Consider the following 10081-nt stretch of genomic DNA (forward strand, 5'->3'; position numbering starts at 1 on the left):
ACTTCAATACACCACTCTCAACACTAGATAGGACCACAAATCAGAAACTCAACAAAGAAACAAAAGAATTAACAGAAGTTATGTCTCAACTGGGGTTAACAGACATCTATAGAACATTCCATCCAAACACAAAAGAATATAACTTCTCTGCTCCACGTGGAACATTCTCTAAAATAGACCATACATTAGGTGGCATAACAAACCTCAACAGATACAAGAGAATAGGAATATTCCCCTGTACCTTATCTGACCACCATGCTTTGAAATTGGGATTCAACAACAACACAAATAACAGAAAACCTGCAAACTCATGGAAACTGAACAATGTGCACTTGCAACAAACCTGGGTCAAAGAAGAAAGAAATTATGGACTTTCTAATATTCAACGAGAATGAGGTCACAACATACCCGTACTTATGAGACACTTAGAAAGCAGTGCTATGAGGGAAGTTCATTGCACTAAGTGCCCATATGAAGAAAACAGAGGTGGTCATGTAAGAGAATTAACAGCACAACAGAAAGCCTTACAACAAAAAGAAGAAAATACACCCTGGGGGAGAAGAAGCCAGGAAATAATCAATTTGAGGGTTGAAATCAACAAAATAGAAACCAGGTAAACAATACAAAAAAAATCAATGTAACAGAATTTTTTTTTTTTACAGAAAACAACAAGATAGACAAACCTTTGTCCAAACTAATAAAAAAGCAGAGAGAGAACATGCAAATTAACAAAATCAGAAACAAAAAGGGGAACATAAGAACGGATAGAGAGGAAGTCGAAACAACATTCAGGGCATACTTTGAAAACCTGTTTTCCACAAAAATTGAAAATTCAAAGGAAATGTACAAATTTATGTATAACTATCAATTACCAAAATTGAACCAAGAACAGACAAACAACTTAAATAGACCTTTAACCGCAATGAAATAGAAGCAGTATTCGAAATTCTATCAAATTAGGTAGCACATGCTAACTCAGTGGCTATATTTCTTCCTCGTCAGAAAATTTTATGAGTGTGGTGATCACATACATAAATGACTCACTTTTGACGATATCAAAAGCAGAGCTCCACCCCTATAATTTTCAGTCTCATAGAGGAGACTCTATACCAAGTCCATTTCCAATATTCTCTGATTTAGTAAAGTAGAAGAAACTTCACCTAGTGCTGTGATATGCAACATTCCTAGTGCTGTGGCATCTCAATATTCTCACCCTTGGAGTGGGGACCTCCAACCATAAAATTATTTTCCTTGCTACTTCATAACTGCAATTCTGCTACTATTATGAATCAAAATGTTTGCTTCTGAAATGAAGGATATCTGATAAAGTTCCCTAGAAAAGGGTCATTCAACTCCCAAGGGTCATGATCCACAGGTTGAAAATCTCTGATCTGGTGGAGTACAACCCAGTACTGTGGAAATGGTCTTAAGTTCTGTCTAAGAAGAACACGCAGTCCTCAAAGTGCTTCTGACTCTACCAATATTATCACTGTGTAATTTAAGATAAAGGATTTGGTTTTTTTTTTTTCTTTCTCTTCCTGTCCTTCTGTTTTCTTTGTGTTGAATCAACCAAAAAGACATAGGAAGGCTTCAGAAATTTCCACATTCACTCTTCTCATGGGTCATGAAACACAAGCAAAAGTTGTTAGTACATGTAGGTTGCACTCTGATGTGGATATGTCTTTTAATGACTATGGCAGCTCATATGACTGTGGCAACTGTTATAAAGTAAAAACACTTAATTGAAGTGGTGGCTGAGAGTGCAGATGTTCAGTGAATTATCACCATGCCTGGAGACTGGTGATATACAGGCAGACATGGTGTTGAAGATATCTTAATCACAAGCCAACAGTAGGTGGACTCAGGCAGTAGGCATGGCTTGCTCCTATAGGGGACATCAAAGCCACATAGTGACATACTTCCTCCAGTAAGGAAACATCTACCCCAGGATAGCTACACCTCTTAACATTGCCAATCCCCATGCCGTATGGGAACACATTCCAGTTATACTGCAACATTTTGGGTAGCAAGATAGGATCATTAATTATCTCCTAGGCATTAGAACCTAGGGTTAGCAGGGTGTTCACAAAGGGCATAGTGCTCCAGACAATTTATATTGAGTTGGCCCAGTTTTTCATTCCTCCATAGGAGAAGCATGGAAGGCTATGCTGCTTTAGTAAGCATCTAAATACTGATAAATAACTCAACTTTAGTTCACACAGGATTTTATGTGATACAAAGCCTCACTGCGTGTGCCAAGAATCCTTAAAGACAATAAGAAACGAACACCTTTGTTTAAATTTATGTCCATAAATACCCGAAGTCTACTATGGCACAGGATTCTTTTTTGTAGCATTCATAATCATCTACTCACAAATTGTATGTGATAAGTTTCTGATAATGCTCCAGTTTTCAAGAGCTTAGAAAAGATTACCTGGAAGTGCAGGGTGTGTATGTTATAATATAACATGAACCATCCTATACTTCTGCATTTATGTACACCAATTTTCCCCAATCAGTCAAGGGAAAATGAAATTTCCATGGTAGAGGTTGTAACCTGTAAGGATTTAAAGGTTCTCTGATGCCCCAGTAACTTTTATTAACATTTATTTACTTATACTGTGCATTATTTTCTACCTGTGTGTATGCCTGCATGGTTGAAGAGGGCATTACAGATGATTATGAGGCACCATGTGGGTGATGAGAATTTAACTAATGGAAGACCAGACATTGCTCTTAACCTCTCAGCCAATGCTCTAGCTGCACCAGCAACATACCCCCCAAGACAAACCCCTGCCACACACCCATGACTTTCCACAGTTCTCTAACTTTCTCCATCAGCTCCAAACATGCTGCCCTCCTGACTGATCCTCCTCACACATGACAGATCTTCTCTGGCCAATGAGGATCAGCAACTGTCATCCTGCTTCCTATAATGCACATTCTCCTTATCTTCTGCAAAAGGGCCAGACTTACTACCTTCATATTTTCATTCCCAAAATGAAGCCTCCATGAGGCCCTTGCTGGGCACTGTGTTTCTCTGAAAAGAACATCGACCATGCAATTTCATTTCCTCAAATTAGCCTTGGCATGTCTTCTCTTATCACTTATCATAATGAAAATGCTTCGTATTGATTTATGAAGTATGTGGCCACTGCATACCCTGCACTACATAGAAATCTCCATGAGGATAAGATCTGTTCATCTGCTGGAACTGCTCACGTCTGTGTCTGTAACACTGATGGGTAGAGCTGAACACAAGTGCTTATGGGACTATGGTAAAACAAATAAATGGAGAATCACTGGGATCTGCATGTGAAATCAGACTATTATCTCTGTGTCTATTCCTAAATCTACAAATGCAGCTCCAACCAGGGCATGGACTTGCATTTTTTTCCAGTAAGGCAGTGCGTGTTTGTCCCTCTGCAATTCTTCCCTCAGAGGAGAGGACCCAAGAATGGTGAGGTTGACCATACTGTCTGCCAGATCCTCAGTCTTCCCCAACACAAGGACATTAAGATACTACAGGGAGCCTGGTCATGAGCAGGAACTAGGTTTATTGCAAAAAGCCAGGGCTTATATAGGGTTGAAGTATTGGGTATCACACATTGGATGGGATAAAGTGACATGAAGAGAAAGGGCCAATAATATTGCACGAAACGAGAGAAATGCCAGGCAGACTGTGTTCTTAATCATGCATTGCTGCCTAACCACCACATGGAGGTTACTGTACAAAGACAGGTTGCCAAACTTGAGCTAACCTCAGGATGTTCCAGTAGACCCCATGCCCAGGACTATTTAGGCCACATATCTCCTCCTTTTGCTTTTGTAATAATGGCAGAAATCATGAAACCTGTCTTATGTTTTTCCCCATTGGGAATCTAACCCATCATTGGGTGTCAGGTAGCTAGCTAGTAGAGGATCCACTTCATGAACTTTCTAAGTTTGCCTCAGCTTACCTGGAATCTTACCCATCAGTGTTCAGGTGGAGGGTCAGGTAGGAATGCTTATGTGAGTATGGCTATTCATATGAGTAGTTTGGCCCTTGAGTAGTGAATCAAGGCTAATGAACTTTGACCTAATGAAGTTTTACAGCATCTAGCTTCTGGTGGATAAATTGTATGATCTCCTTAATCACACAGGGCAGGACAAGGAGGATAAGGAGGAGGAGGTGGTAGAGAGGCAAAAAAAAAAAAAAAAAAAAAAAAAAAAAAAAAACTGGAGAAGTTACGGTAGGAATTATTGAAAATCAGTCCATAGCAGGTTGGTCATTTGGTTTCTTTCCTTGTTGATATCAGCCCAATTTCACTTTTCCACTTCCTCTCTGGGGATGGGACAGGACGTTGTCCTAATAACAGTGCATGTGCACATCCATTCCTGTTCCTCTCCTGCCTTGGGATTAGCTGGCCACTGACCAGTAGGTTAGTTTTAAGGTAGGCTTTACCCACTGTGATGAGATTAACAGGGGTGAGTGGGAAACTTTAATGGCCATGAAAGTAGGGTGGAAACTGACAGGGGGCAACTAACAAAAGTCCTTTTCCCTTCCTGTCACCACCCTCCAAACCTTCTCCCAGGTTTCTCAAAAGAAGTGGTTACTAGGTGGGAATCAGGGTGCCAAAACTTTAATGGTGTCACAGGTTTTCATGACATTTGGATTTTTAGCTTAGTACATCTTGACTGAAGCATGAGGTGGAGAGTCATTCGGCCTGGTTCATGCTTAGGTGAGCTTGCATTGTCTATATTAAGTGTCTCACTCACCTAGAGAGATGGCTTAGTCTCCATTGGATTTGCCCCATGTTGCCAGAAAGTCGATTGCAGTGTGGTCCTTCCGCAATGCCTCCTTCAGACTAGAGGAACAAAGAAATTTGGTTGCACTGTCTACCTGTTCCCCAGGCCTTGCAAAGGGCAAGAACAATCAGACACTTCATGGTGCCTGCCTGATCAGTGGCATCAATTCAGTTCATTACAGCAAACAGGGACATATATAGGATTGGCATAGTGAGTAGGAATCTTAGGATGGGTTGGGGTGACCTGAAGAGAAAGAGCCAATAATATTCCACCAAGCTAGCAATTACCGAGGCATCCTACATTCTTACATCAGACCTTGCAGACTGACACATTCGTAGACATTACAGGCCAAAGACAGGTTGCCAAACTTTATGCATTCTCAAGAATTTGCACTAGGCTCTTGCCCAGGTCTCTTCGGCCCAACAAGACATGGCAACTGGAGGCATGGCCTAGGGAAACCTTTCCAAGTTTAAAATAATTCAAACCCTTGCTCACACAATGATGCTTTTATACTTGTTGGGACATGAATCCTATCCCAAGGTGTGTATGTTATCGGAAGAAACCTAAAGTCTCCCTTGATTCATAACACAACAGAAATAGAAATATCAAAGAAAACATGGGAGTTAGCAGAAATCGTCCCTGGAGTACCTGCTGATGTTGGCCGAGCAAAACAATATTAAGTAGGAAGGAAACCTAAAGCCGTTGGTGGGGTTAACTTCTCCTATGCCAATCTTGAGGCCCACAGCATACGAGGTCATTGCTTGCTAGGCAGGGTTCATCAACGATATTTTATACCTTCTTTCAATGTCTAGAAAATTCTAGAGTTCACAGGTGTGGCCTTAGTAAAGCCTCAGGTGGGGTAAACAGAAACATTGTTTTCTGTTTAGGCAGTAGCTAGAGAAGGAGGTCAAACACACACAGTGCTGCACTCAGAGGGATGTCAGAAGAAGGAGAATGACAAGAGAGGGCAGAAGAGGGGGGACACATGACTAAAGAGTTGTGAGGCAGTTTCTCTTCCCACAAACAACAGCCATTCAACATGGCAGTGTACAGCCTAAGGATCCAATTAGGCAAAGCCACAATACCCATCCCATTCAATTGGTGTTTGTACCACAGTCTCCAAAAAAATAAAAAGATGCACATAACACATCTCCATCAGAGTTGCCATGAGATTAAGAAGGCAGTGGGCGCTAGTCTGATTAGTAGGGACCCGGAAGTGTGTGTTGCTACAGGCTTTGCAGGGAATCTAACTGGAATCATAGGCCTAAAGAAGGGCAGATGCTCTTTGCCAGGACAATGAATGGATCCATCTGTGTCATCAGGCAGCTCTTAAAGAGAATGGAATGCCAGGTCCCTTCTATAGCAGGGAGACATGAGGCACAATCATCAGATGCCACCTCCACCATGGAATGCAAGGACTTCCAGCAAGAGGAAGGGCAGTGTGAGTCAACTGCCATTCCTGGATTCAGCAAGGATCCATTTTACCAAAGGAAATGTTCACCCTGTGCCCAGAGCTAGCCTGAAGCTCGTACTAGTTTGCTTAGGATTCAGATTAGGTGAAACATTCTGAAACCAGTTCAGTCCAGTAGGCAATTCGGTTCCACTGTTCCAGTGCTCCCATGGAAAGAGCCATTCATGACTGTCGAATGCTTGTCCATTGTTTGCAAGGCAACCACTGCCAACATGGACAGCCACCCAGAAGAATGTGGATTACCCAGAAAGCCATTCTTCCTGGAATTGTTCCTTCTGCATCTACATCCTACAAGTGCCTATATCTCATATACTTGATTCTTGCTGCCAACCAATTCCCAGAGCATGTCTCCTCAGGGTCCTCCCTACAGAGCATACCTAGTGTACCTTTATTGAGAACCTATTTTAGGCTGCTCTGTGTATTCTTCTACCGAGTAGTTTCTGGTTTTGTGAGGGACAGAAGTGACCAGAAGTCTTCACTCTATTTTCCCTCCCTCCATCATCCCTTCCAAATCCATATTACTTCTTTTACTCTGTCTGTCCCATCATTATGACCTCTCTCTCTCATTCTGGCTAATTTCACCTGTCCCTAGGCAGTCATCTCCTCATGCCACTCCTCCTCAGACCATCTACAGTCCCTTCTCCTCCTCCCTGCAACCTGACCAGCTAAGTCCCACTCCATTTTTAGATGACTGTCTTTGACACGAACTCACTTCTCTTATGGGGTGAATTGACAGCTCTTCCATCCTTTCCTGCTCCACCCACCAAAACATGCCCATTATATCCTCACTGCAAAGAGCTCACACAGCATGCCTTACCCACAGAAATGTATCTTTGTCAGCACAACCAATTGCTAAGCTCAATGTGAGGTGCCAACACAGTTTTAGGCCTCTGTATATCTAGAAATCATAACTTTATTTCAACATTTGTGACATGACTTTAACAATCAATCAGATCTTTTTCACCATATCATAGACATAGATATGGAAATCATCCTCAAATTTGATAAAATATACAGATGATTTTGATTCAACTTGATGAATCACCTTCCCAATTCTAGGAGACCCATTTTCTTTTTCGTATTCTATATTTTGGCCTATTAGCCCATCTGCAATTCCCAGATCTACATCTTGTGGAGGAGCCTCATCCAAGCATGGAATGATATGCAGGTTGCCTTCTTTATAATCATCCAGAAGCTGGTACATATACAGGATTGGATCTTTTTCATAGGTAATGTAGAAAAAGGATGTTAAGACTGGTGCTTGGCCCAGGACTATCCCCCTCCACTGAGTTTTAAGGCCACACTCTCCCTCAAAGAGGTGTGCCACCTCTTTTCCAATGATGTCATCTGCAAACATGGGATCAGGGACTTCAGATGTTTCCACGTTTTCAGAAAGAACTTTAAGTGATATTATCCTCTTGTCGTTGTGAAGTTCTAATCCATACACACAGTCGATGTTGTCATATTTCACCAGATAGAGAGATGGTGTTACAGCAATCTGGGCTAGGACAGTAGCCTTCCAATGTGTGATGATTCCATTATCTTCCTTCCAGAAGTGGGAAATTCTGCGGCCCACTATGTTATTTTCAGTGGGGTAGGAAGATTTTCTCTTAGGCATCGCCTGTGCAGTGTTTTTCTGCTTTGCACCAGCATATTTGGTGGCTTCATGGCCTTTGTCTGCTTTTCCTTTAGTGCGGCTGTTGGGCTGCCCTTTAGCCTCCTGGGTCCTGGAAACTTGGTAGCGAGTGCTGGTTCCTGGGTCCATGACTATGGAGGTGAATAAAAGAAGAGAGTGTTAACTAAGTAGACAAAGGCCAACTTCTCCTAGATGGAAGCCTTAGCACCAGGTGCTGGTCCTTAAGCACCTCCAAGAAGCCTGAGGACAAATCTGCCTGGGCACCTGCTTCTGTGCTCTGTTCTTCTATCTTTCCTGGTACCCTGCTATGGACTGGAATTGGATAACCAGAAGAATTAGGACCTCTGAGTTACCAGAGCTGGTCACTTTTAAGCTGTAATTCTGCCAGGCCATAATCCTCATTATTATACTGCAGTTCCTTTATGTTCCATTTTCTATATTGGCCATACATCTGATAGATGTTAGTTACATTCCATAGACTAATATATATGATGCGTGTTGGATCTTTGGCATTATGGTGACCCTGTGCCTTGACAAAGAGTGGAACACACATACCTGTATAGCCAGGTCATGGCTAACCCACAGTGCAGGGCTTTGTAAGGACTCAGTAAACATGTGCAAGCATTGCCTTTTAAGCACAAGCCCCTCACCCTCCTCTCTCTTCTCTCTTCTTGGATGGCCAACACCTCATCCCAACACAGTTACTGCCAATCATCAATAAAGTCCACATAGGAATATTGAGTCCTGTGTTCATTGCCTGCTGCCATAGCCAAAGAACAATATTTGATGCTGTGAAACTCACACATGCTCTATCTGTAATCTCTTCTGTCATTTGCAGGTGGTTGGTCCTAGGCACTTAGGGATACTGATACCGAATGGCAGACCACTTATCATCTATTCCTTTATGGAATCCACTGTCCAACAGTGGCTACAATTCTCCTCGTCAGGGTAAACCTTTCCTTGAACCAGAAGACTGTTGATGTCCAGAACCTTTTCAGTGTTCTTGGAAGATTGGGAGCCCCTAGCCTCTGTCTCTAAAGGCATGGATGATCTGTCTTGATAACTATTAATCTCTGGTACATTTCCCATGGGTGAAGTCCAATAATGTCCTCGCTGAGCACTACATTCATCTTTCAGCTTTAAGCATCTGGTGGTTACATATTACCACATTTAGAACTGCTGAGTTCTGTTGAGTCTTGCCCTTGGCATCGTTCTCAGGATGACAAGCTCCAAGAGCGATATTTGACATTTTTGCTTCACCCATGGGATATCATCCAGTGAAAAGAATAAGCCCATCCACTCCACTGAGATGTCTGCTAGAAAACATAAAACCCTTTCACATAAAACTGTTCTTTAAGGCACCAAAACACACATACCTCTTTAAGAAATGGCCTAGAAACCATACACATAACAAGTCAAATTGTCAAACTTATAGCTCTTTAGATCCAGATATACGAAACCATTTTACGCACCACTCACCATCTCTCTCTCTCTCTCTCTCTCTCTCTCTCTCTCTCTCTCTCTCTCTCTCTCCCTCTCTCTCTCTCTCTCTTTCTCTGTGTTCCTGGTTGGCCAACTACTATCACCCCTATTAATTCCCTCACAAATAAACAGCAAATGGGTGTGTTCAGTCATGTGGTTTGTGTTTCATTGCCTGCCCCGGCAGCAAAAGCACAACAATGGTATACTGTGGATGTGTAATATGAACTTAATTTGAAACCCAGAACAATAATCGTAGTATAAACTTAATCTGGAAAAAAACATCTACATCGTTTGGTTACTGCTCTAGCCATTCAATCCTAAAGCACTCAATAGCATTCAATAGAACAACAGACTTCTTCATTGAGCTTCATAATCTATATAAGAAAGTATGTTCATTTTCAACACGCTCTCCTTTCTATGATTCTACTTCTTCCACTAGAAACTCTCTCAAGTCACGCAGATATTTTCATGAATTATTTTGTTTTGCAGACAAGTAAGTTTAATTATAGTTCTTTTCCAAACATGTGTAGAGTCAACTTAATAGGGCAATGATAATATACCAGTGGCTACACCACTAAATAAAAACGATAATCCCTTCTACTAAAAGAGTTAACTGCCAGCAGTTAACTTAGAGAGAGTGGTGGGGACTTTGGATCCCTTCTCCATCCATGAAGAAATCTTAATGTATCTGGTATTATATATAT

At 41.8% G+C, this 10081-nt stretch overlaps 1 protein-coding gene across 1 annotated transcript; it reads right to left on the reverse strand.

The window, feature by feature from the left end:
• Nucleotides 1-7208: 7208 nt before the first annotated feature.
• On the reverse strand, nucleotides 7209-8024 carry LOC127217523 (spindlin-2-like). The gene has a single exon (XM_051178527.1). The coding sequence runs from the start codon at nucleotides 8022-8024 to the stop codon at nucleotides 7209-7211; it is 816 nt and encodes a 271-aa protein (XP_051034484.1).
• Between the last annotated feature and the right edge of the window lie 2057 nt (nucleotides 8025-10081).

This window comes from Phodopus roborovskii, unplaced genomic scaffold, assembly GCF_943737965.1.
Source record: "Phodopus roborovskii unplaced genomic scaffold, PHOROB, whole genome shotgun sequence".
NCBI classification, from domain to species: Eukaryota; Metazoa; Chordata; class Mammalia; order Rodentia; family Cricetidae; genus Phodopus; species Phodopus roborovskii.

Excerpts from the sequence above, each read along its gene's own strand:
- LOC127217523 (XM_051178527.1), bottom strand. The coding sequence starts at position 8,024 with ATGGACCCAGGAACCAGCACTCGCTACCAAGTTTCCAGGACCCAGGAG.